Here is a 27406-nt window from a genome sequence, read left to right on the forward strand (position 1 = left end):
ACATGAAAATTGCTTTTCTTTCCTCAGTCTGCAGGACCACACATGCACACAGATCCATGTGATTCATTTGTACTGACTTTTTCTCCCCCGTTATCATGAAGCTGAACACTGTTGTGAACAGAGGGGTACACAGAGATACTATAGATGCTTATCATTGGAGTGAATTGTAATATTTATTCAGCTGCAAGCGTAGTGTATGCCATGAGTTCTGCTGGCTTGAAGAATAGCAAGGCCAAGACAGAGATGTCTTATTCTCTGCAATGCTTCCTGCAGCATTGGTGGTGTTGGGCTGGTCATCAGGTTTGGGAGATGTGTGAGTGCTGTGTTTTCCTGGATTACCAAATCTTAGATGTCCTGAAAACAGACCACGACCTGGCTGTGTTGAGAACACAAAGCTGACAGCTGATTTTTGCCACAAACTTTTACTATGAATGTGTGGCAAAAGTGACAGGCATGCACATGTAGGAGTTGTGTGCACTGGTCAAAGGTCATTTGCCATCTGGAGGCCAGGTGTCCTCACCACTGAGGAGTCCATATTTGTGGGCACCAAATTCTTCCCCCCAGTATTTAAAAGCAGAGGTAATATTTTCCTTTTCTGTTTGTTTTTAGGTTGAAGGGCCTTTGGTATATCTTGAGAGTGACTTTTCCAACGCTCCCTCTGCCCAACAAAATGAGATGTCCTTGTTTTCTCAGTATCAAAAGAGCTAAATAACGTTTGTGGTGAGAATTAGGGGACACTGGCCTATGGAGCAGGATGAAATGGGATCGCTAGGAAGAAAAGTAGGGCTCTGTCCACGTATAAAACTTGACCCTTCTCTGTGAACATTATCCCTGTGAATAATTGGAAATATGCAGCCAGGCTTCCCGCTGTGTCCCATCCCCTGAGGCCACACCCACTGTATTGCTTTACATGGTGCAGCAATGCACAGTGAGATTTACATATATATCACAGAAAAGTGTTTACAAAAAAAATTACCATGTGATTGAGCTGGGAAGCTGCAGAGGGCCCCAACTGTATGAGTTTCCATGCACTTCAGCCAGAAGATTTATTTCCAATTTGTTATTCATAAGGGAAGAGAGAAAGAGATTGGGATGGGGTCCTTTGAAGTGGAAAACAAAGTCTTCTATTCAGCCTTCAGCTTAATAGAATACACATGACACAGGCTTGGCATGGCGGCCGCTTTCATGTTATGTGCTCCTTGTCATTTTGCTTTCCTAGGCTGTGAATGCTAGCGGGAATGGGTATTGCCCTGGAAAAGTCAGGTTATCCCCTGCAGCCTTCTGCTGCAGGAGCACAGTGTGAGCACGTAGAAGCCTTTTTGGTGATGGTGGTGGGGGACCCAGGCTTAGCCAACTGCTGCAGTGGTGTTGCTTTTAATTCCCAGGTTGTGTTTCATGTTGCAGGAGCATGTGGAGAGAGGGCAGTGTCACTGGGGCTTCTGCAGGCATCACATGGGCACTTCTGCCCTTTTTTGGAGCCTCTGAGCTGTGCCACTTGGGCTCTGAGCTCTCACCATTATCCCCCCACGAGAGGAAGGCTTTTCTGCTTCTGTGCAGCATCTAGGATGGCAGTGTGCTTTAAGCACTGTATCTCAGCAATTTTGTTCAAAGTCAGTGTTTTGGGGAGATATATATATATACGGATCCTATGTTTCTTTCCAGGAACAAGGCCCTGGTTTTATAGTAATCTACAAACCCCTAACAGCTTCTGTGCTTTGCCCTGCCTTAATGGTATTAAAACCTGCTCAGAGGGTGAGTGTCTTTGAAGAACTTACAGGCCTGACTTACCACAAAGCCCTGTCAATTAGTTGGTCCATGGACTATGAGAGAAAACATGTGTGACCTCCAGCACGTCATCCTGGCCCACAGCATTGTGTGGTTAGAAAGAATTTGGACCAGAGTCCTGCTGGTCCTCTTGGCCCTGTGACACTTGTTCCTCTTGGCTTCCTCCAGCATCGTGTCCTCGTGCCCTGCTTCCCCCTTGCTCTTCTGCATGTTCAGGTTTGGAGCTCTGGGTGAATCACTGAAATTGGAGACGTAAAGAAACACATGAAGTCATCCCATCCTGCCCTTGCCAGCGCAGGATTATTCCCCACAGTACAGTCTTGAGTGCCTTCTCCAATCTATTTTTAAATGACTCAAAGGAGAGGGCTTTCCTCTCCTCCCTGGGGAGGCTGGCTCCACGGTTCAGTAGACCTCACTGTTGGGGAATTTGCTTCCTGTTATCCAGCCTCAATTCTTCTTTTCCCTAATTTAATTGAACTGTTCCTGGCTCCACCCTTTTAAACCATTTTCCGTATTGCATGACTGTTGCAAATACCTGTTGTCAATTTGCAGGCCTAATGGATGGGAATTCATCACCGTGTGCCTTGCTTGGCAGAGGCTCTTTGTGCAGAGCTGCACTGGGCAGCCAGGCTTTATCAGAAACTAGATTTTAGAGCTACATGCCAAGAAATCAGAATGACCTTTTCCTTCTTCTTCGGACAATGACGTTAACATAAAACCCCATCATGACTGAGAATAGGCTGTGCTTCTGGCAAAGCCATGAACATCTGTATTAATGGGCTGCTTTTCCTTAGTCCTCCAGCAGCTCTTCCACAGCGCATTTTTACATGGCAGCAGTAACTGTTCTGAGTTCTCAGGTTTGGCTGTAGATGTACAGATGTTTGGAGAACATTTAATTAAAAAATACAATAATTCTGTTTTTATCAAAAGAAAGTTGTGGCTCTGGCAGCTCAGTTTTTAAACCCTGACTTTCAATTCAAGGTTTCTTAAGCACCCAAAGTGTTTTGCACATGGGTGCTGAAGGTGGGATTTATGCTTTGACAGCACCTAGACACTCTGGAAGGTAGTTTTTCTAAGGGAGTGTGTCCTTCTTCCATCAGGACTGAGCTGCAAGAGAACTGTGTGTGTGAAGAGTTTAAGTTATTCCAGAAAAGCATATTATGGTTTTGAAAAATTATGAATCTCTATTTATTTATTTATGAGATGAAAATCAGTTTCTGCTGTGGGTGACGGCAGAAGAGCAGCCCATACCGAAAACACCAGGAAAAGAATGGCTAACATTAGAGAGCCCGGAACCCCTTTAGTGCTTTCGTACAGCAGAGCTGCAGCTATTTAGCTGTGGCAGGGTACCAAACAACATTGTGGCTGGCCATTGTTGCTTGAACAGTTTGATTTTTAAAACATTCAACTGAAATATAACCACCAGCCAAGTTGGAAGAAGCGAGTCACGAGGACGGCATGTTAAATGAAGAGTCAGCAAACGAGAGCAGAGTTCTCCTGCTCCGGTGGAAAGTGGCTGTACTGCAGACCAGGAGCCCAAGAGCAGTAATCTCAGCCTAGCACTGCTATCCAGTTGCTCATAAGAAAATTTTATAGTACAGAAGTAATATGATTTTAAAAAGAAGGAGAATGCCACAGCTATAAAATAAAATTGCCGATTTCTCTGTGGTGGGCCTCAGACGGGCCGTGGATCCCATTGCTTTTTGCTCAGTACTGATCCTCACATCATAAACCAGAAGGCTCTCCTCCAGGGAGCTTGCAGTGTGAAGTGTTTCAGGAGATGAGAAAGGGGTGATGGAGCAGGGTGAAGGAGGAGAGGACACAGTGACTGTAGCTGCCAAGGCAAACCCTCTCAGCAGACGCTGGCCTTTGCTGCTGATACCGCCCAGGCCCGTCAGGCTGTGTGATGTGACGTGAGAGGTGGTTTTGGAAGGCACTGTTATTGCTGGGGCTTTAAATGTGTGTGTTTAAATGCTGCTGTGAGTTAATGGATGGGAGCAGGGTGTGTGGGAGCCATGGAGAGGAGGGTGTGTGGTCCCTAAAGACGCCAAGTCAAAAACAGAGACACACCTGCTTTGGGGTATAAAGGGAGTGATAAGAGTAATTTCTTAATGATGGGGTTTTTTGGGGGAGTGTGAGGGGAAGGGTTGGTTTAAGAAATGTAGGGGAACAAACAGGACTTGTATCTCATGGAAGTGGGAGCTGTTCATTTTAAATGGGAACCTTTTGTACATCGGGGCTGAGCTGATATTGGTTCTCGCATGCCGCCCTCCCGCTCAGTGTTTTGCTTTGTGCTGTTTTATCTGCCAAAAAGAAAATAAATTCACAAAATATTTGCAAAGTTGCATGGCCACAGGCTTAAATACATACATATGAATTCCATGAAAGCAATTTGCTTCAAGCCCTCCTCAGTTCCAGACGTCTTTCTCACTCCATCTGCTTGTTCAAGTACACAAGTTCCTTGGGAAAAATCACTTATTACATCACTCAAAAATGCCACAAAAATAGCTTTTCACTTAAGTTCCCATCCTCAGAGTTAACTCGCATGGGGATCAGATAGATTCAAACATTTAATAACTTTTTATTTTCCTTTCTCTTTAAACACAGGAACTCTGGTCATGGAAGCAGGGTCACGTGGTGGATTCTTGGCAGTCAGCAGTCTGTGGAGCTTTTGCAGGTGCAAAGGATTATATGTTATACTGGGAAAGACTAAAGAAGAAAGGGAAAAATGTGCAAATCTATTAAGTATAGCAGAACAACATTCCTTTGTAATTCAAGTTTGTTTAGAAGAAAACGGATCCAGTTGTTGTTTGGAAAAGAAAGTCAGCAAAGGAAGGAGAGGAAGAAAAAAAAAAGACTCAACCAGGGTGTCTGTTTGAAAGACAACCAATTTGTTTTTGACAAATTTCTGTTATTTAAAAACTGCGGGCCTGTCAGTCAGGCTTTGTGATTATTTCAAAGTTGATTTGTAAAATCCTCATCCAGGAGAAACTTAGTTTGGGTGGGGGTTTGTGCAGCTGTTCGCTCCAAGCACTTCCCCAGGGGCTGAAGTGATTGCAGAGGCCGTGATTCACCATTCCTGTGACAGCTCTGACAGCCACGTAGATTAACTGGAGGCAGGAGAGCAGAGGGCCAGCACTGCTCAGCCTGGAGGCAAAAGCCTTCCGCAGCAAAGAAACCCAGAGGATGAAACATCTGGGCAATCTCCAGACACTACAGCAAGAATAAAGAGTGGCAGAATACAATACTGCACTATTTGTTACCAAACAAGCCAGAAGTTAATTGAATTCTTCAGTAGGCTTCTTGCTTGATTTTAGCCTACTGTACTTGTTTCCAAGAAAACAAAAAGAAGGGGGAAAAAAAGTCAATTAATGACTCATCAGTATAGCTAACAAGTTTGAGGGAGGAGAGCTTCAGCTGTCTTAATAGAAAAAACAGATTAATAGTAAAGGGATGGATAGGCAGAGCTTTTTCCCCACAGAGCTAAAATACATTTAGAGATTCCAAACCAGTAACAGAATATGTGGAAAAAATAAATCCTGTTTAAAGAGAAATTATAGCATTTCTTGAAATAGAGATTATCAAAAGCAAAGCTTGTTCTTTGATAACTTAAAAAAATCAGAGCCATTGCATTGTATGTAATTTTTTAAAAATAAGTTCTGTTAGGGGAAGTGTAGTATTAATAGCAGCAGAATTCCAGCAGAGACTGAGGCTTCATTTTGAAAGGCACTGAAACTGCACAGCTGAGGGGAGGCAGTGTGGCTGTAGCTGCAGAGTTAAGTAGATTGGGTGTGTGAGCAATGAGGGAATGGTTTAGGTAGAACTGATTCCTTTTTGGGGCTGAGGGAATATTTTAGGTGACCTCTTGTAGTCTTGTCCAGCTGTATTTTTTCTGTTTATGTTGATGGGAAGGGAGTTTTATTCTGTCTAAGATCCTGCTGTTGGATTTTACACTGCCATCATCAAACAAAATAAGAGTGAATGAAGCAGATTGTTCTTTTCTGTTTTGAAACAAATCAAACTAACAGACTAAAAATACTTTAAAATGCAATATATATGTCTGCAGGTGTGATGGGGATCATTAATTTACCACTGTTGATTTCTTTACAGTTAGATTGATACAAAAACTGTGTTCAGGCATGTTCAGAGAGCTGGAAAGGTTATCTGATTTACCCAAAGCCTTGCAGAGTAATTTCCTGAGGTCAAATTTGGTGCCTCAGTTGGAAATTTAACCCAGTTCCTCTAATTCCTTCTCTGTATGTCCTGATTCTGACCAGTTGTGCTTAGATTTGCTACTGTTTAATAGATGTTCAGCAGTGTCTGCACCTTTTTTAGCAGAAATCTTGCAGAAGGAGCTTCCAGAGGCACAGCTGTGCATGGACACGTGCTCACTGTTCTTTGGCACACTCTGGGGACACCAACACTTTGTGTTGGAGGAGACACCAGGTCCTGGAGCAGCACAGAGACTTCCAGGTCCATGTAGTGGTAGATGAGACACTTCAGCCTTGTTGTCTTCATAGGTTCTATTCCCCAAGGACAAATCTTTGCAGAGCTGCAGTCTTATTTTGTAGATCTGTTGTAATTGGTGAGGATAAATTGGGTTGCCCTTCCTCCAGCCCGGTTTTCTTTCTCTGTTCTTTGTCTCTCTATTATTTCTTTTTCACCAGCAGTATTGTAATCTTCCCTTCCCGTGTGTCCTTTGAGGACCTGCTTCAAAGCTCAGGAGCTTGAGCTCTTTTTGGATCAGAACCTTCCCCTCTGTCTCCATTGCCTCCCTCTGAAATACGTAACAAGTTGGCCCTGATGCTGATCTATTCTGGTACTGCATCCATTCTATTTCACTGAAAATATTTAGCCTTCTTGCTGAGGGGAGGCAGTGGAAAAATAATTTCCTGCATTCTGAACAATAGATTCCAGAGTTAAAAATTATTAACTACCTACATGTAGCCTCAGATGAGCTCTTTAAAACTCTATATCCCTTCCTTTTTATCCCAAAACAAAAAAATTAAAACCCCAAAACAAAAAACAAACAAACAAACAAACAAAAAAATTAAAACCTCACCAGTACCCTGGGAATTAAACAAGATGGATGTGTGCATAGAAGTGATTTAAAATCATTGTGTTATAAACCTTAAAAGGAGAATGTTATCCAAAAAACAACCTTTGCACACAGATCAGCTGTCAAATGCTACCATGGTGGTGGTGGGATGGTGAAATCACACAGACAGGCTTTTCTCCTGTGTTCTTTGCTTGAATTCAATACTTTCTAAAAATATGTTAAAGGTCCTGAGGGGCAGGGTAATAAGCTGAAAAAAAACTGAAAGAAAAGTCCTGTTTAGCTTCCCTTTATGGCACACACACACGTGTGTGTCTGTATGAGTTGGTTATAACTATTTGGTGAAGACAGAACCAAGAGCAACAATCTGTTGAATTCCATCCCCAGTGCCTGTGAAATGGCAGCAGTTTCAGCCCTCATATGTAAGAAGGATGTATGTGATCCATGGGCTTTTTATGGAAATGTAACAGGCATGAACATAAATATTAGAGATTTGGAATCCTTTCTGACTCATCTGTTAATAATTTAATCCCTCAAGGCCTTGTCCAGCTTTATCATCATCTTTGTTGTTTTAACAGAGATGTTTGGAGTATTTGAGGAGTGGGAAAACGTGATACCTGAGCAGCCAGTGGGGAAGAACCCAAGGGTAGGTCTAAATGAGATTTTAAGCCTGAGGTTGTGTTTGAACCAAACCTTGCCTCTTGTCTGAACTGTTTGGACACCACCCCAGATCTGGGTAGCGCATGGAGGCGCAGGAGGGAAGCATGTCCCCATACAGGCACGATTCTGGTTTCACCCCATGCTCAAGTCTTCTCTGGACTTAGACTGCCTGGCTGGATCTCCCCAGCCCTGCTGTGCACCAAGGCAGGCTCTCCCAGGAGAGCTTGTGTGTGGGATTCCTGTATTCTTCATGCAAGTGGGACAGTGGCAAGGAAATCCTACCTTTGGGTATTAGTTGTTGGAAAAGAAAAGTACTGCTCTTGAGCAGTGAGGTGATCCCCAGCTTGTCAAAGGACCTGAATGTCCATTTAGTGTGACTGAAAATAGCCCCGGTAAGATGCCTACTTTCTTACTGCCAAAGAAAAAGTGTGGCTTAACATTAATAATTAATGCTCTGTGGTGACAAAGTCACCAAGAATGGAGGTGCAAGTCCAGTGAGTCATAATGCACTAACGAGAGCTTTTTGCACATTAACAGGGAGGATTTCCCATCACTTTTGTTTTCATCTAATCGGCTCTGACAAGATTACACACTGTGTCTAAAAGCCTCTTTAACTCTATAGCTCTGAATAAATTTTTGAGCAGTTCTCAAGATTTCCCTGCAGAGTCTGCTTGGAACATGCTCCTAACCCTGAATTGGTTAAATCTCTGGAGGGAGCAGTGCTTTGTCTTGGTATTTCTGCTGAAATCCAAAGAGGTTCTCGGATCACTTTGCTCCACTATAGGCAGGTGTCATTCCCACACTGATAAAGGACCAGAATAAACCTCCTCTTAAAAATTTTAACATGATACCAATAACATAAAAGTTCAAATAAGAACTTATTGATTGAAGAGTTCTGAAAAAGACCAGTTGTGAACTTGGAAATCAGTCAGTGTAAGAGGATGCTATGAGGTTTAGCATTGGACCTGAGCCTCTCAGGTTTTTAACCCTTGTCTCGGGTTCAAGATAAATTTCAGGAGAAAACTCCCTGGAATGAATATTTCCTCTAAAGAGAAGGGCTTCAGTAATCCCTTTTTGGCAATGAGAGAAATGAATGCTAGGGTGAAAGTTAAAAAAAACCCTGTTTATTAACAAAAAATAAGGTCCTGGGTAAACTCCAGGTGTCAATACAGAAAATAATAATGAAGAAAGCCAATAGAACAGTTTGACCTAATCTTTTTTTTCTTTTCCTGTGATGGGCTAATACCAACAAGGAATAAATTCCTGTCTCTTGAGATGAGCTTGACCTACAGAACAGGGCTGGTGTTACAGAAGAGAGTGCAGGTCTGGCCATATAACAGGAACTCAGAATCAGGGAGACCCCCTGTAATGGCCAGAAGGATTCCCTGGCCCCTTTAGAAAAGGTGAGGAGAAGTTAAGATAGTACAAAAAAGCAAGATGACCAAAACCAAAGAACTTGTCTTCATAGGATCTTATTTGAGGATTGTGTCTAAGTACCTGTGAAACATTTTCCTGTTGCAGCAAATTCTACAGGCTGCAAGAACCTAGGGTTATTTGTTGTTCCCAGGTGTTTCCATTTCACTCAGTTCTGATGTTTTTGTTTGTGTATAACAGCTAAAATGGTAGAAAATGTCAGCAGCAACCATGGGGAATATTTTAAATCCTCAAGTCTTTTTATTCTTAGTGCCAAATACAGGTAAATCATTCTATGTAGATGTCTGTCACCAGCACTTCCATAAAGGACTAGTCACTGGGAAAGTGTGAGTAGCAGGGGGATTTTCTGTTTAACACCCTGACTTGGTAAAGTTTGGCTGCTCAGCTGATGTGTGAATATACAGGGACCACTGTAACTTCTTGGGAGATGGGTGATGAATTTTCCACTACTGTGTGAAGTTTCATTTTCCCAATAGAGGAGTTTGTCACTCTGCTGGAAATATTAACGAGCCAAGAGCCTTCTCCCATGTAAAAATCCAAGTCATCCCCAGCTCTGTCTAGGGCAAGGGAGAAAAGAACCTTCTTCAAGAGTGAGTTGGTGAGCGAGCCTGGACACAGACTGCCTGCAAAGGTGCCTTTTTCTCCATCAGCTCTGCAGAGAAACCAGGGTGATTTAGGAGGGAGGCTTGAGGTGTCTGGGCCTTTCTCGTCCACCTGGTACTCTGGTTGCTGATTAGTGGAGCAGACTCCAGCCTCATGTGGCAGCTCTTGGTGAGCAAGAACTGAATGATTATTAAATAAGTAAGTGATTTAAAGAACAGTTGGGTGCAGTGCATGACCCTCCTATTTTCAATTAATAGACTGGCTTTAACAGTTTGTCTTGTATCAATCTGGTGATTGGAAGCAGTCAGGTTTTAAGTTCCTTTATCCTCTTCCTGGATACCTGTGTACTAAGCTTTAAGAGCTCACTCTAAAACTATCTTGGACATTTAGAGTTAAGGCTAGAGAACATTCATTTTGTCAAACTCTCTGCCTTCAATAAAAAGCTGTCCCCAAAAATGCTAGCTTTAATCTCATGTTTTTGTCAAGCATATACAAACTTGCTTTTAATTTAGCCGCTATCCTGCTGCTTGTTGTGCTTATGAAGCATTTTATTGTTGCTGTTGCCATTCTGAATTGATTGGTAAATCTGTACCAAATACTTCCCAGTGATGGAAAAAGAAACACTGAAATGTTAATAACGAAAGAGTAGGGAAGATCCAGATGTCAGCTGGGGAAAAAATGAAAACCAATCAGCCTTGATTAAACTTTTCAGATAAGAATTTGGGAACATCATGTCAGGATAAATTGTGTTTGTTCTAACCACTCTATCAGCCAAGACTGAAGCCACTGCCAATAAGAAACTCTCAGGAATAAATACATAAAAAAAGTTATGGGGATCTGATAAGGGACATAAGTTAGTCAGATTAAAGTGTTGCCATCAGAGCTGGGTGATGCTTTGAGATTTTTTTGCTTGATACAGGCCTGACAGCCATGTGGTTCACTGTTTAATTTTAGCTTGGTCTGTGGGCAAAGGAAGGGCTTCTACATCCAGACTTGTAAAGGCACTATTTTCCGTGGAGATTATTTTTACCATTCTAAAAATACATTGCTGACATGAGTACCAAAGTTTCTATCCAGACCATTCTCTCAAAGTCTTTTGGTCACTTACGCAAAAACTGGCTCACAATAAAAAGATTTTCTGACCTTAAAGAAGGTCCAAGAATGGACTGGAATTTAGTTTAACTTGCTCATAGTTTCTGCTTTGACTTCTTAAATACAGCCCATTTTTCTGCTTTTCAGTGAGGTATCACTGCTAGAAAGCTTCCGGCAGGGTGAACCACATGGGCCAACCTTATGGGAGTGGAGGCTGCTCCTAAAACCAGGCATTTTGGGCTGCTCACTAACTCAGCTTTCTGGCTATTCTTGTTTGAGATCCAGGGGACTGCACATGTGCCTTACTGCATCTCCTGAACTGTCATGGGACGTTCCTTAATTAGCTGTAAGAAGTCAAGTAGGGTGCCAGCTGGCCCAGTCTCCTCTGTCATAAAACAGGGGTTTAATATGTTCAAGTTAAGGTGGTTGAGAGAGAGATGCAGGTAAAAACACAAGCCAGCAGGGAAAATGTTTGTGGTTTTTTGGGTTTTTTTTCATTACTTTACAGATTTTTGAAGAAATGTTTTCTTCCCTTCTCCCATCCCAAGAAAAGAGAGATCAATTTTTCTACATTCCATGAAACTTGGAACAGAAAATAGATTATTTTTAGCTTATTCCCTGGGTACTGTGTAGGCTTCAGTCTTTGGAGTCACTTTGTTCCCGGCTGTAGCAGATACAGGATTTATACAAACTCCAGAGAAGAGAAAAAATTAGGAGGAAGAAGAAAGATTTCAGAACAAGTCTCTTGCTCTTTTCTCCCCCCCTTTCTTCCCCTTTCATTCTTCACTTACTGCTGTTCCTGCATTTTAGAAGTTTCCTTCACTTTGGCTCTTCCTCAACATGAATTACTCTCTCGAAATACTTTGACTAGATGAGGGAAAGATTAGAATTGATTTTACGATGGGGAAATAAGGCAAAAGGAATAAAATCCTGTGAGGAAAAGCAGCAGAGATGGTCCCTAGATAGCACAAGAGGCCAGGTTGTAGTCACAGGGTTAAAATACGAAGCCAGACACACACATGTTTGGGGGTGAGACATGCAGATGGATAAACCAAAGATTTCTGGCTTGCAGGAGGAAAGTCACAGCTGAGCTGGCTGTGGCAAGTGACAATAATGAGCTCCAAGGGTGAAGTTTGGGAGAGAGCAGAGAATAAAAATGCCCCTGAGGATAAGATGGCACTTGTGACCGCAGACTTCTGACAGTTTCCTAAGACCCTTGGGCAGCTTCACATTGTTATTATCCAAAGTGGAGCTGATTTAATCTGCTGGAGATGAGCTCCATCCCAAACACTAACTTGTCTTTTTTCCTTGAAACAGTCCCAGATCCAGTCTGTGTTTATCTAGTGAGAAGCCCAAGCATATGTGGTACAGATACAGAGCATGTTTCTATCTTTCTAGCATTTAAATGGCCAGACTTTAATTCTCTATGCAGAGCACAGTGGGACTGGTTTATTTTCCCATCTCTGAAAATGAGTAAGCAGTTTTTTCTTTCCAAAATTGCTGTAGATGTTGGAAGTGGAATCTGTTATCCTTACAACCTTCCTATGTTCATATATGTACAGAATCTAGAACAAAAAGACAGTAACGTCCCTGGGGATGTTTGGATTTACAGTTAAGCAATAGAGAGCTGTTTTCTAAAATCAATACACAGTAACAAAACATCTGTGTACAGACCTTGGACAGACGTACCTGGGCTCTGACGTGAGGGAACGTGCTGTAGGCATTAATAACAGAGCAGTGTTGACCACAGCCCTGGGAATTATAGGCAGTGTGGCATTCATATTCACACAACAATGTCTCACTTGTGCTTGGTATTTTAATTTTCTCAGGTGGATTTGCAGCTGCAGTCACCACACCGCTCGACGTAGCAAAAACAAGAATTATGTTGGCAAAGGTAAGAGGGAAGGAGGCCACCAGACAGGCTGGTGAATGGCCTGGGTATTCCAGGCTTTCTGTAGGGTTGTTACAGAATGAAATCCAGCACCTATTAATAATCATTTCTGTTCTTGTCCTAGAAGGCAGGAGTAGATGTAAACAGGCACTGCATGCAGAACTAATGAAATTGTTGTGCTCCTTTCCTTGAATGCTTCTCTGGTCCTTTCCCAAAGGAGCTGTCTGAAACAGACTTGGGCTTGTGCTCAGCTTCCAGAGTCTCATGCAGTATCTTTAGCAGAAAAGCCTTGTACAGTCAGACACCCAAAGTTAAACTGCCCATCAGGGATTTATTCTGCTGTTTTGATAATTCTGACTGTGTGTGTATGTCTTTTCTGAGGAGGGCTTGGTACTGGATTTTCTGACATAAAATTTTAAACTATAGATTGTGATGGCAAACATCTGCCAATGAGGGCAGAAGGAAGATTGCTTATAAGAACAGTAAGTTTAATAAGTTTAGAAATTTATAGTGAGTCTGGTGTTCCCATCATCATCTCACTGAGCCAGGGCAGAACTGACAGCTACTGAGCTAAGAGCCCACAGCAGGTAGATGTTCCTAAAACCTTTCCCAGCCCTGAAAAGAGCTGTTGTGTTGGTGAAGGATGGGCATTCTGGAGCTTCTGTGGGTGTTTTTTACCCTGTTGCTCATGTCTCTCATTTTGGGGTGTTTCTTGTTGCTAACATGCAGCTCCCCAGCAGAGTCACATCTGTGTTCACCATGTTGCTGTCTTATGTGTCATTGCTGGGTTGTGTCTGTTGCAGCTTCTTTGTCTTTGGGTAGCATCAGTGATAAACCTGTAAAAACTGTGTTTCATTTATCTCTGCCTCTCTCCTGAGCAACCAGGTAAAGAAATGAGGGTGCTTTGAGACCATTCAGTTTATATTAGTCATTTCACATTAACTAGGTCACACATGGAATTTAAGTATCTCTAGTCCTGCTGTTTGTCCTCTGCTTTGCACTCAAGACAATTTTCACATGCAATACACTTTGGTGGTTTTTTTTTGTTTTTAAATCTAAAGAAGCAGCAAAATCACTTGGTGCTTTGAGAGTAGGTTTTTATTAAGGTCTTGCAGTATCAGCTGTAGATGTAGAGCTGAAGGGATTGGGTGCCCAGTTCTGAACTAACCAACTCTGTGACCTTGATTGTTCTGTTCTTCTGTGCCTCTGTTTCACTTTCCACCCTTTTTTTCATTCCTGGAGACAAGAAGCTTTTGCCTGTGCTTGGGGTAAGGAGATCATTAGGATATCTGTAATTCCTGTCGTGTAGTGCTAACCAGAGACAGGAGCTCAGTAAATAACTAAACCTCTGCCAACACTTTCCAATCTCTCTCTCTGTGGTGCAGGCTGGTTCCAGCAACGCCAGCGGGAACGTGCTGGCTGCCCTTGGTGGCATCTGGAGGACACAAGGCCTGTCAGGGTAAGGACGTGCTGCACCTCAGGGGTTGTGTTGTCTGTGTGTTTTAGGGGGTGTGAGAGGATGGGATGGGATCTGTTTACATTTAAATACTGGCACACAGAAAAGCCTTTTGATTGCTGCACACCTGGGCAGGGAGCAACAGTTAGGTAGCCACGAACAAGTCCCTCAGGGAGGTTGAGTGTCCTCACCTTAGTCCTGGCTGAGGGCAATGTCCAGGGAAGAGCACAGAAAAGGGGCATTGTTGGGAGTATATCCCTTGGCCTTGAGTATGTGCCCCTGGATTTTTGCAGTGTGGAACCCACTGCAAAAGTGCAAGTTTTCTGAGCCAGGCTTGAGTACAAAGAGTAGGTCTGAGCAGCCACAGAGCAGCTCTCCGGGGCTTTCCTGCTGTAGCCAGAGTTTGGAAATGTTCTGGGCTTTCCTCTGACCAGCTGTGGAAGTCTGAGGTGATGCCCATCTAGTCTCTTAAGTGTCTCACTTTGTCCAGTTCTGAGACAGAGAATTGCTCTCCTGGCCTTGGAGCAGTGTGGGAACATGGAGTCTTCTGCTAGTGTTTCTAGAACGTTTTGAGGTGTCAAAATTATTGTTGATTTTTACTGACACTGCTTCGTTTACACCACCTTGTCCTCTTTGGGTGCATGTCTTATACCAGTAGTTGACCTGTGAAAGTGAATATATGTCTTAACTTCTCCAGTCCATGAAGTTCAGCCTATGCTTCCTTCAGTAGGGCCTGGAAGAGAAATGGAGGGATTTTTGGAAGCTTGGGGCTTTTTCTTGTAGTTTTCTCTATGTTTTTAACCCTCCCACTCTTTCAGGGCACTGTTCTAACCTTTGTTGCCCAAAGCACTGTGCACAACGCAGCTTTACAGGGGACAGCTTTCTCTGAACATCTGATCTCTGCTTGCCCAGATAATAAAAGTTCAACCCTCTTTCTACACATGTGGGAAATAATTCAAAACAAATTGCAGGAAGTTCCTGAACACTGATTCCAGGAAGGCATCCAGCTGTGCCCCCCAGCAGCACTCAGGGATGGGCTGTCTCAGGTTTGCCTGAGACAAGGTGATGTGGCAGCACATGAATTTTGGGTTCTGCATGGCTTTGTGGACCCTTAAGGCATGTTTTGAAAGGGACTGGAAGAAGTGAGGCCATGTCTGCTGTTAGTGGAAGTTGAGCTCTGAAGGGTATGAAGAGGCATGGATTTGACTGAGGAAACTTCCCCCATCCCCCAGCTAACAGCAGAAAGTAAAAATGTATGTTTGTCTTCTTTTCAGGGTGTTTCAGCAATGCCCTTTTCTAAACAACCCAGAATTAATCTCTGCCCAAAGATAGCACCAATGGACTTAGACCAAAGGGAACACAATTTAGTTGAAATCAAAACAATAAGAGATCTGGAGAAAAAGTAACACGTAAAGGAGGCCAAGCTGCGTCAGCTGCGAGGAAAAGGAAGAAAGTCTTGGGAAAAATAAACGCAGAGGCTGCCATGCCTGCTGCCAATTATAAATCTATTAATCAAAACCAATAAAAATGTCGGGCTTTTTTGGCCAGTTACAACATGACATGATTTATGGCTCCTCTAATAAATCTCGTACTTGAAGAGGAGGAATTCTGAGGGCAGAAAGACGCATTGCTTATTGCCACCTTATTAAAACCAGAGCACAGGGCTCAGCTTCCTGGTCTGCACCTAGTAAATCCCTCTGCTTCATGCCAAGAAATTCCACATCCCTTTCTGTCCAGGGAGAGCCAGGACTGTGGCAGGCGTTGGGATAGGCATGGGGTGAGAGGATCTGTGAACCTCTTTGCTCTTGCCAGCAGGGTAGAGGAATCATTCACAGGAGAGGGAGTTTGCATCTTGTCTGACAGCTTTTCACACAAGGAGACAGTGGTGTTTGAAGGCCATGGCTGAAGCTTCTTGTTGAGAAACACGAGGGTTATTGGAGTGGTAATGCTCTTGGTGAGGTGGCCTGTGTGGAGCTGGGGATGGAGCTGGTAGTATTGCACCAGGTGTCCTGTTCCTCCCATGAGCTTCCTGGTCAGAGTGGAACTGGCACGTGTGAGGTACCGATTTAATTTTGGAATAATACTCCCTCGACATAGTTTAGTTTTATTTGTATGGATTATGAATCTCGATTTCAGTGGAAAAATACCAGAAGGGCACATGCCTCAGCAGTAATGGCACATGCACAGAGAAAGCCTCTGTTGCTGGGCACCCCCTCAGAGAGAATTCTCTTTGGGGAGTAGAGAAAGGTCCTGTCTTCGGGGGAATTTCACCTGGCAGCCAAGCAGAGGGAGAAAGCTTCCAGCACCAAGATGCAGGTTGAGCTGTGGGGTAACCCTGCTGCAGGGGGAGACTCATGAACCTATCAAAGAGCAAACCATGGGAGGAGCTATGGGGTATAAAAGCCACTATAAACTGCCTCACTGAAGCTCGTTGTGTGCCATTTATCAGCTGCCCAAGGCCTCCCCTGAGCCCTGGACAGGCTTTGTGGCTGAGCCTGGGCCCTGTCGTCCCTCTCCTGCCCAGCCTGTGCTCATCCTGCTCAGTGTCCTCTCCTTGCAGTCCTGCTTGGTGTCCTCTCCTTGCAGCCCTGTTCAGTGTCCTCTCCTTGCAGTCCTGCTTGGTGTCCTCTCCTTGCAGTCCTGCTCGGTGTCCTCTCCTTGCAGCCCTGCTCAGTGTCCTCTCCATGCAGTCCTGCTCACCCCCTGTGTCCCTGCCTGTTCCCTGATGCCCAGCCATGCTGTTCCCCACAGCCAGGCCCCGGTGGCTGCTGTGCAGAGCACAAGCTGCCCACACAGAGAGCTCAGTGCAGAGCTGTAGCCAGAGGAAAGCAGTGGTTTGTCTCAGTATGGTCACCTCCTTGGTCCAGAGGGTACTTCTTAGGTTTTGTGGCCAAGCACACAGTGGTTTTGTTAGCACTGGCCCCTCTGAGCTGCATTGCCTTACCCTCTTTCCCAGGGAAAAGCAGTAGGATCAGCACCCCTGGAAGTGTTCAAAACGTGTGTAACTGTGGTGCTTGGGGACATGGGTTAGTGGTGGGCTGAGTAGTGCTGGGTTGTTTTGCACTTGTCTTTTTTCAACCTAGATGATTCAACAAGATGAATAGTAACTGCAGGGGTCCTGTTAGTCTCCTGTTAGGAGCTGAGGAGTGGCAGAGTGCCAGGTGAAATCTCCAGACAGACCAAATCCAACTAGACAGCAGACCTCTGCCCACCAGAGCAGTTTCTGATGGGGCCAGCAGAAATAAACCCAATTTGTTTCATCTGCTGATGGAGGCAGGCGTGGCCCAGCAGAGACCAGTTTGGATCAGACCTGTCACAGAGCTCTGTTCTTTGGATTTGGGACCTTCCTGCAGCTGTTCAGCTCTGCCCTCACACAGAAAGGGAGCCCATGGGGGAAGCATGGATTGGAGAAGCCACAGGTGGCAGGTGGGAGCAGGAAACGGGGAGAAGCAGGGCCAGGATTCTTGGAAGTGATGGTTAGTAATAGGGGTTGCCAGGGATGCAGCTTCTGGGTAACTCAGTTATGGGCCCCTGTTTGTGTAATAGCTGTGTCTCGAGTGGGCTGTTCTGGAAACGAATGTCTGCCCCTGCTCCCGTAATGAGGCTCCCTAATTCCACAGGAGAGGGATGCTGTGTGCTGCTCCCTAGGATTTGCCCTATCAGTGCTCTGTCCATACATGCCTTGTACAAATTACTCTGTTTTAAAGCTGTCATTATGGTAATAGGCCCAATTGCTGTCTAGTAAAGCCATAAAATGTTTCCATCTGCCTGTGTGCTCCAGGCTCCTTAGCAGAGCTCATTACTGCCAGAGGTTTCCCTGTGCAGCAGGAGCAGGGAGCTCCTGAGCAGCCAGGTCTCACAGGAACTACAATGTGTCCCACTGTGGACATGCTCTTCACAGGGACCAGAAAGTATTTGGGAAAGCCAAGGACAGGATCCCTGTGGAGCTCAGCCAGGCTGAGTGCCATAGATCTGGAAGGGGATTTCTCCACAAAGGAAGCCTGTAATCCTCTGGGAGGATACACTGGCCTGTCCTGAAGTTGTTAAACCATCTGTGAGTTTAGATGTGTCAAACAATTGGCTTTGCATAAGTTTCCTGTTAATTTCAAAGGACGATGAAGATCATGAAATGGGTGGCAGCTGAAGGCAGTACAAATGGAGTATTTCTGGTCCCTCACGGCTGTTGTGTGTTCCTGGGAACGAGCCACTGCAGTGAGCAGGGCTGTCTCTGCAAGGGGGAGCCCCTGGCCCAGAGAGGCTGGTGGGGGCAGTGGAGGACAGGATGTTCCCACCTGTCTGCAGCTCTTGGTGGGCATGAGCCTGAGCTCCCCTTTGCATTGGCCCGTAATGGTCTCCTGCCTTTTCCTTCTGCCTCAGCCCTTTCCCGAGGAGTGTGGAGAGGGGTTAAAAACAGCAAGCCTTGGGAGTGCTGTGTTGGGGAAGTCCAGACAGATTCCTTCAGTGAGCAGCGGAGTGGGATTTAAGAAACCAGCAAGAGAGAGATTTCCTTGGCTTTGTTTTCCGAAGCCCCTGCCTCCACTCCCCGCTCATCCTCTCCAACTGCCTTTCCTTTGCCTTCAGCTTGTTCGCAGGTGTTGTCCCACGGATGGCAGCCATCAGCCTGGGAGGCTTCATCTTCCTGGGGACATACGAGAAGACTCGGCAGCTGCTGCTGTGAGCCAGCCCGGCCGCTCCTGCTGGGGGAGAAGCCACCGAGCCGCAGGAGGAGTCGGGCTGGGAGCAGCGCCTTCCTCCCGCAGCCCTCACAGCAGCTGTCCCACAGGCTGAGAGACACTCTCCCTGCTAGAGAAAAGTAAATCCTCCAATAATCCAGTTTCCCAAACATGAAATTTTCCTCCATGGAAAGTGGGTGAAGTCATTGTGAAGAGTTGTGCCAAAAAAGCAATGTTTGGGGGGTAAACAGCTAATTACGATGGCTGCAAAAGGCATTATTAGAACTCCTGCAGGGAAAGTGTTTTGGAAAGCTCTGGCTTGGGGGCTGAGTGGGAAGGCTGAAATAAAGCAAGTTTTCATCATTCAGTGGCACCTGCTTCGTAACAGGGGAGGGGAAGGGGCTGATAGAGTTACAGCCTGCTGCCCTCCAACAGCACCGAAAGGATTCCGGCTTGGGAGAGCTCTTTGTAAAAGACAATAATCCATTTGTTTCTGATTCGAGCTGTATTTGTGGAAGTTTATATTCCTGTTTATACCTACAGGTGCTCAGCAAGCATTCCTGTGTGGGAGCCAGTGCAGCTTTATTAATTACACTCATATTTCTCCAGTAAAAGCACAGGCTTGTATTATTTTACAGCTGTGCTTGTGCAAAGACATGGAGCTCTGCCTTCTTTTGGTCTTCATCCCTCAGCTGCTGAAGCAGCAGGAGGATGGAAGTGCTGAAGCCTGGGAGGGAAGCTGGGAGGGCAAGGCAGGGAGAACATCAGAGTTCTGCTGATGTAGGGGTGGATCCTGAGGGCTCACGGGGGGCTGCTGGCAGTCAGAGCAAAATTCTGGTGCTGTTCTCATGTAGGAAACAGAAGCTGCAGCAGCCAAAATGGTGTGGGGATGAGTGTGATGATAAGACTTTATTGGAATTACTCAAAATTATCACCAGAGTCAGTGCTGGGACCAGGTTTACAACACCAGCTTGGCTGAGTGGTGGTTGAGGAGGTGCTTCTGTGGAGGGTGTTTGTGTGGGCAGGCAAAGCCTGTGGTGGGTGATGGTTTCCTGCAGTGGGAAGCTCCTTACACAGGGGGAGAGGAGTGGGTGCCACAGGGCCCTGTGACTGAGCTGTGCCATGTCACTTGTCCTGGTGGCACCGCGCGTGCTCTGGCTGCTTCCTGCACGCTCTGTCCCTGTCATCCCAACACCGTGATGTGCCAGGGCTGCTGTGCTGCCCTAGGGTGCTGTAATTTACCTGTGAGGCTGTTCCCCTCATGGGGACAATGTTCAGGTGTTTGGAGTCTGGGGAAAGGCAGAACAAATGTCAGAGCAGGTCAGTGGCCTGACCAGGGGACACGAGTGACACCAGAGCCCCTGCCCAGAGCACCAACAGCACAGGCTGGATATTTTATTACACCGCTGTCCATGACAGAGCAGGAAGACTTTTTAGAGGCCAAAACTTAGAAAATAATTGGCAGACAAGTAAAACATACAGAACAAAGGACATAATTCTTAAAAATAATCTTCAATTAAAATGCAGAATTCAGCCAAGTCCTGGATTGGCTGGTGGGTAATGCTACTCGTTACCATGGCTTGGTGTAGCTGTGCTTCCTGCCACTTGGAGGCTGTTTTATGACATTCTATATATATATGTATCACATCCAATTTTAGGGGCTGGGGGGGAGGGAGATTTATTACTCAGTCTAAAAATCTGTCACATTTTCTCTTGAAGCTTTTTAAACATGGTGAGGGGGTTAGTAGTGCAGTTGATGCATTTAATTACTTGAGCTGTAAATAATCATCTTTATGTCATTGGGTCCAAATGGTGCATTTTTTGTTGTTTTTATTTAATATTGCAGAATCAGTTTTTGTCATCACTTTTTTTTTTTTTTTTTTAAATTAAAATAAAAAACCTCAACCAAAACCCAACAAAACCCAACCAAGCAGCCAAATTGTTTTAACCAACCAAATGGTGGGAGTGGACAGACCTCAAGTGATTCCCTTTTCTCTGTGCCAGTGGAGCCACTCTGCACCACAAGAAGGCCAAAGGTACCTGGAAATGGCAGCAGGCAAGGGAGAGCAGCAGGTGGCTGGTTTGTCTAATCAGGGTGTAAAGGACATTTTTAGTTTGGGGAGTGTGGGGAGAAAAAGAGACCAAAAAATGCCTGGGTTCCCCTATGACTGTTTGCTTTAAGTTTTAGCAATGTTTTATTTCAAGTTTACCAAATTAAAATAAAAAACCTAATTGTAGCCCATTACTGGGATGAAGTGGGGTCACAAATTTCAGGCCAGGCACCAGCCTGTTATAAGTGACCTTTTTATTAAGCCTGGGAGGTTAATTAAAGTTGCTATTACTGAAGTGTTAATTAATGTTATGGGTTACAAAGTTACAAGAAGTATATGTTAATTATGTCTGATTATGATATAAAGTTGTCAAGATGATGGTTGGTATTACTGTTAATGACTTTGGCTTATTTGGGATTGAGACTGGGTTGGGGTCTGGTGATTGGAATATGGTGGATTAGTAAGAAATATCGAGGCTTGTAAGGGCCTGGACTGGTAGAACATTCCAGAACATGAAGTAATGAAGGGCTTGTCAATACCTTAAGTGATGATTGGAAGCATTCAGCAATCACACGATGCCTTGAGAAAACGCTTGGAGCAGGATGAACACTGTTGTAGACCAATCATGGCCCGGGAAAGCGGCCAATCCCAAAGAGGATCCAAAACGGACCAATCCAGGACTTGGGAAAGGGAATAAATCAGGGTGTTGGTGGATAGCTGAGGTTATTTCATTGGAAAAGCGTATTTGTGCTGTTTGTTGTTATCCTGGTTTGTAGGGTGGGGTACACAAGCTTAGCTTGGTCTCCCTTCGGCCATTGTTCACATTTAATAAATGAGCCAGACTTTTCCATCAGAAAGTCTCGTTTATAACAAGCCTCTTAAAACTGCTCCCAATTTTGAAAAATGTTAACTCCTAGATGTGTTAAGAAACTTTAAGCATTCTCAGACAACGTGCTTTATACCAAAAGCGAAAACTTCAAGGAAGACATAGTTTTTAATTTTTAAAAAATATACAGAAACTGAATTGAGATTTTTAGTTAAAGCAGGAATTCAGGCTTATCTCCAAAGCTACCTCTGGAATTTCCATCTAGGGTGGGGTTGGGGTTTGGGAACACCAGAGATGTTCAATATTGCAGCTGGGCCTGGTGTTGTCCTGGCCCTGTTTTTACTTGCACACGTGCACACACCCCTCATCTGTTGTGTTCTCACTGCCAAGATAGGGGGGACTTGCCAGATTGTAATGCAAACTGAACATACATATATATATATGAAGTGTATTTCTTAAAAGTTTGGTATTGTATTTTTCAATCCAGCCCCAAATTCCACGCCCTCCACATGTCAGGCTGTCAGAGCCTCATGCTGTTCCCCAGGATCTCATGGCCCAATTTTAAGAGCAGGTACGTTGGCAGTTAATCTCCATTTTCATGAAAGACAAAAAAGAGATGTAGCAATGGATTAGAATTTTATTTCATTTTCAACTGAAACTCCCAAAAGCTCACTCTCAACAAATCAGCCGTAATATTATAAATGAACCTTTATTAAAGACACTTCAATGCCGTTTGTTAGACACTTCAATATCTTACATGTTTTTCAATGTACAACATTGTACCAAATTTTCTAATAAATAAATAAATTTGTACACAAATGTAATACTTCCTCTTTCACATTGCCTCTTAGAAGCAGCAAATTCACATATTTAGTGGAAGTCATTAGGCAGTTAATTTTATTCAGAAACATTACTTTCAATGTTAACATGGCAAATATGCTTTGTATCTGCACTGGTGATGATATTTCTGCCAGCAAAACGAGCCCATTGGATCATTCCCATCTTCCTCGTGTCCCTGGTTCCATGAGTTGGTTCTGGAGCACTTTTCCTTTCAGTGAAAGGAAAACTCTGCTCAGTTTATAATTTTATAACACCCTTTTCCTTTGCTTTCAATAAACTTGGCACTCAACATAATTCACCACCTGTCTCAAAGTGCAAATGTGTCAATAGTCAGGGACTGGGGCAGACAGGTACTGGCTGAATTATGCCTGGCTTCATCCAGGGGCAGCTGCTGCTCTCCCTGACCCTGAGGTCCTTCCCTTAGAGGAGGAGCTGATGGCTCTTCAAGCTAAGGCTGGGTAGGACCAGCTTGTGATAAAGCCAAGGGGCAGCTTGCAGCCACTCCCTGAAACCCCACAGGTGCAGCAGCGCTGGGGCAGCTCCCTCAGTGATGGATCTCAGGTGAACATGAAGCGTTTCTGCCCTTATCTCTGCTGCTTGTTCTAAACCACAGTCCTGGCAAAGGTGGATTCCCAGACTCAGCCTCAGTGGAACTGGTATTAGAGTTGCTCCTAAGGAAAAAAGTAACAACCCCACCCTCCCCCCGTGATAAACCTGCCCCAAAGTAGTCATCACCAGAGTTAGCAACCTCATGTTAGCAGAACTCAAATCACAAAGAACTGGGAGTCCTCCATCCACAGGTACCAGCAAACACCAACAAAAAGCAACCTTTCTATAAATAAAAAGTGTCATTGTGAAGTCAGAAGTGACAAAGATCTGTTTGACTCAGGTGGACATTTCTTTATACCCCCCCATTTATAGAGGAATTTAAAAGACCACATAAAAACATTTGGGGTGTTTCCATTTGAAAGTCTATTCAACCATGAATCCACAGTTTTCCTTATAAAACAAGTTTTTCTAACTAGCCCAGAATTGCTACACAAGGCAGCATAACTCACTTGAAGGTGATATTTTCATACAGAGAATCTGGCTGTTCAACTACAAAGTGTAATATTGTGTTACAAGGGGGGAAAAAAAAAGTATTGGATGAATTAGTGATACAGCTGTCCCCTTAGGAGTGCAGTTTAGTTTTGTTGTCAAAACAGCTCTATGGTTTCAGCCCCCACTGGAGCAGATGTGTTTTTTGGGTGTGAAGATGCATTATACTGGCAGAGGTTATTTATTCTAAGCAGGGCAAGGCTGGATTTGCTGCACACACCTCAGACAGGTAGAGCTGGGTCCCTTTGGGAGGGGAAGGGCCTGTGGTGCTCAGTGCTGTGCCAGCACACATGGCAGGTAACACCTCCTGCGATGACGTGTTTGAGAGGTGCGCTCTTACGAGACCACCCCTGGTTTACTGCACAAGTTATTTATTTTGGTAACAACTTCTTCCCAGTCAAAACAGCCTTTTCCTCTGGTTGTCTTGGGGCTCTGCACTGTTGAAGAGTTATTTAGTGCCTCCTGTGTGGTCCATGCTAAAGTCTCACACAGTCACAGTTCAAATGCAAATTGTATAAAGTTTTGAAAAATAATGGAATTTAAGTTCTTCCACCAACAGGAAAATATCAGGTTGCTATGTAATTGCTCACTGCTTTTTTTCTTCATAAATTTGACACAGTTGAAGATCTCTGTTATTGAATGTGTTAAGTACAGTAAATTTTCAAGGGGAAGGAAATTTGTGCTAAGAAACCAAATCGAATCAGAGAATGTCTTGGGTTGGAAGGGACAGAATCACAGGATTAACTAGGTTGGAAGAGACCTTTGAGATGATCAAGTCCAACCTATGACCTAACTGTATCATCTAAACCACGGCTAAGTGCCAGATCCAGTCTTTTTTTAAACAGCTCCAGGGACAGTGACTCCACCACCTCCCCAGGCAGCCCATTCCAATGCCCAGTCATTTTTTGTGAAGAATTTTTTCCTAATGTCCAGCCTAAATTTCCCCTGGCACAGCCTAAGGCTGTGTCCTCTTGTCCTGTCACTGGTTGCCTGGGAGAAGAGCCTGACCGCCATCTGACCACAGCCACCTTTCAGCAGGTTGTAGAGTGATGAGGTCACCTCTGAGTCTCCTTTACTCCAGGCTAAACAACCCCAGCTCCCTCAGCTGTTCCTCACAGGGTTTGTGTTCCCAGCCCCTCACCAGCCTCGTTGCCTCCTCTGGATGTGCTCAAGCGTCTCAAGGTCCTTCCCAAACCGAGGGCCCAGAACTGGACACAGCACTCGAGGTGTGGCCTCACCAGTGCTGAGTGCAGGGGAGGAATGACCTCCCTGCTCCTGCTGGCCACACCATTCCTGATCCAGGCCAGGGGCCATTGGCCTTCTTGGTCACCTGGGCACACTGCTGGCTTGTGTCCAGCTGCTGTCACCAGTACCCCCAGGGCCCTTTCTCTCTGGCCCCTGTCCCCTGCCACTGTCCCCAGCCTGTAGCGCTGCTGGGGTTGTGGCCAATGTGCAGGACCCAGCACTTGGACTTGTTAAACTTCAAGTGGTTGGACTCAGCCCATCTATCCATCCTGCCCTGACCTTAAAGGTGATGTTCCAACCCCCTACCATGGGCAGGGAAACCTTTCAGTGGTCCAGGTTGCTCAGAGGTCCATCCAGCCTGAACACTTACAGGGACGGGACATCTGCAGTTTCTCTGGCAACCTGTACCAGTGTCTCACCACCCTCACAGGGAAAAATTTCAGTTTCTTCTGTATCTAATGCAAATTTCCCCTTTTTCAGTTTGAACTCATTACTCTTTTTCTCGTCACTACAGTCCTCATTATACTGAGGGCACCAGAACTGTGTGCAGAAGCCCGGGTGGGGTCTCACCTGAGTGGAGCAGAGGAGGAGAATCTGCTGCCCACAATGCTCTGGATGCAGGCCAGGACACGGTTGGATTTCTGGGCTGTGAGCACACATGGCCAGGGCATGTCCAGCCTCTGATCCACCAACACCCCCAAGTCCCTCTCCACAGACGAGGCTGCTCCTGGTCACTTCTCCAGCCAGCCAGTACCTGGGATTGCCCCAGCCCTGGTGTACATGGTGTAAAGGAACTTCCACTGAAAATAGGACAATCCCTTTGGAACAGTCTGGCTTTTAAAAGTTCTGTTTATGCATTTAAGGCACCAGAATTATTTCTCTCACAAAGTTTAACAGCAACCTGATACTGAAAACAATATTGCCAAAATTGTAAAATTTCACTCAGTTTTCCATGCACTAAAGATTAAAATAGCCTCTGTAAAAGATATATATATATTTTTATATATATATTTATATATGAAAACTCTTATGTACAGTTGTATCAAATACTTTTCTCTTTACACAATAATCCCTTGCATTTATGTGCTTCATATGCAAGTTGACTTTTGAACACTTCATACTTCTCAGGGAAGTTTTAAACTATGTACAATCAGATGACGCTCGAACAGGAGTTTGTTCCCCATACAAGCTTGTTTCTCATACCTCAGTTGGTTGCCTTTGCCAGGCCATCAGTTCAAAATTCGAGGTAGAAGTAAGTAGCCTATATACTCTGTGCAAAAAAAAAAAAAAAAAAAAAAAAAATTAAAAAAAGTAATAGTGTGTTTGTTAATTTGCACGTGGCAGTCAGTCTGTGCTCTCAGTCCAGAGATCTGTTGGGCAGCTTGGGCTCGTGAGTGGAGTCGTGGCGTTGGGCTGTGGTGCTGTTGGGCAGGAGAGCCTGCTCCACCTCTGCTTCCCTCTGCAGATCCAGTAGTGCTGGGGTTATTTCGGGAAGCACGTTCAGTTGTTTTAATGACCCTCCTGCAGGTGAAGCTCTCACCAAATTAAGGTTGTTAAGCTCTGAAGGCTTTGCTGCTGCTTGTGAAGAGCCTGCAAAACCCCAAAGGAGCAGCGTGGTTAGGTGATGCTCAGCCTGCCAAGCACTCCCACCCTCCATGACCCTGGAGATCTTTCCCAAGCTTCATAATTCTGTTCTGTGCTCAAACCAGCCTCACCGCTGCCATCCACGCCTGTCAGCTAGTTGAAAAGGCTGAGGGGAGCACATGGGACTGTGTTCCAACCCCACTGGTGCCCCTGGGGATCAGAGGTGACCCCGAGGAAGGACATACCGTGCGTGTCTGCGAGCAGAGCGCCGGCCGTGCCCTCCAGCCTTAACCTGTCGTGGTTACTGGGGTACAGGGTCCCGTCTGTTTCCACCCTCTTGCCACTGGCAATCCCATTGCAGGGCTGAGCATGAAGAAGGCTGGTGCCTGCACCCCTCTTCCTATGGCGCTCCTTGCTGCTCAGTGCACTGGGGTGGGTGTTTTCCACAGTCTTTAGGCTCTCGGAGTAGCACTCGGAGTCCCTGGGGTAGATGTGGACGTTCATGCTGTCCGTGCTGCTGCTGCACTCCGTGCACACCACGGGCAGCCCGAAGCCTTTGGGGGAAGAAAGGAAAATCAACAAGGGAAGATGAGCAGCTGCAAGTGCTCACCACTGGAGCACACAAATCATGGAAGGAAAGGGCAGTTCTGTGTAGTTCAGTGGGGGAATCTCTCACTAAATAAAGTGGACACTCCATGGTCTTACACAGGGCTATTACACACCCAGTTTTCAGAACTCTGTAGTCTCCATCACTAAAGGTAGTTCCAATTAACAGCTTTAGTTAGTCAGGGATTCTTTTCACTCCAAAGAACTTGGAGCTTTCTGTTTTTTTAAATAAACTATGTATTTCCTTTTCCAGACCTTCTAATCAGGGTAGAAATGCAAAGTGGAACTTTCCTGTAGCTGCTTTAGCTACCTTTCTTATTTTTGTGCTGCTGCTTTACAGGGATCACCATCAGCCCACACTCTTATCTCAAGATATGTTATTACTGGTAGTGGGAACTACAGATGACCAGAATTCAAAGCAGCAAGGAATTCCTAAATGTTGAAAGTTAATTTCCTTAGTGCACTCAACAACTTTCCATTATTAAACTTTACATTAGTTTCTCCTA

The 27406-nt window shown here is 44.9% G+C and overlaps 2 protein-coding genes across 4 annotated transcripts in view; one reads left to right on the forward strand and one right to left on the reverse strand.

Annotated features, from left to right (window-relative positions):
* SLC25A26 (solute carrier family 25 member 26) overlaps positions 1-19013 on the forward strand; it is an 83049-nt gene extending 64036 nt beyond the window's left edge. For 2 of the 3 annotated variants that reach the window (XM_005522010.3, XM_014251682.2), the window contains 4 exons: positions 4393-4462; positions 12460-12524; positions 13907-13980; positions 18559-18792. In XM_005522010.3, coding sequence (XP_005522067.1) covers positions 4393-4462; positions 12460-12524; positions 13907-13980; positions 18559-18655 — 306 coding nt within the window. In that variant the 3' untranslated portion in view covers positions 18656-18792. Of the gene's footprint in view, positions 1-4392; positions 4463-12459; positions 12525-13884; positions 13981-18558 lie in introns of all 3 variants that reach the window. The other variant, XM_088061681.1, reaches the window with a different exon arrangement.
* A 3131-nt stretch (positions 19014-22144) lies between these two features.
* The window catches only part of LRIG1 (leucine rich repeats and immunoglobulin like domains 1), a 90647-nt gene continuing 85385 nt past the window's right edge, over positions 22145-27406 (reverse strand). The window contains exons 18-19 of the mRNA XM_014251502.2: positions 26540-26848; positions 22145-26300 (exon numbers count right to left, since the gene is read on the reverse strand). Of these exons, the coding sequence (XP_014106977.2) occupies positions 26068-26300; positions 26540-26848 (542 nt within the window). The 3' untranslated portion in view covers positions 22145-26067. The remainder of the gene's footprint in view (positions 26301-26539; positions 26849-27406) is intronic.

Source organism: Pseudopodoces humilis, chromosome 13 (genome assembly GCF_049639895.1).
Source record: "Pseudopodoces humilis isolate 2021_Gansu_Grassland_sample_001 chromosome 13, ASM4963989v1, whole genome shotgun sequence".
NCBI classification, from domain to species: Eukaryota; Metazoa; Chordata; class Aves; order Passeriformes; family Paridae; genus Pseudopodoces; species Pseudopodoces humilis.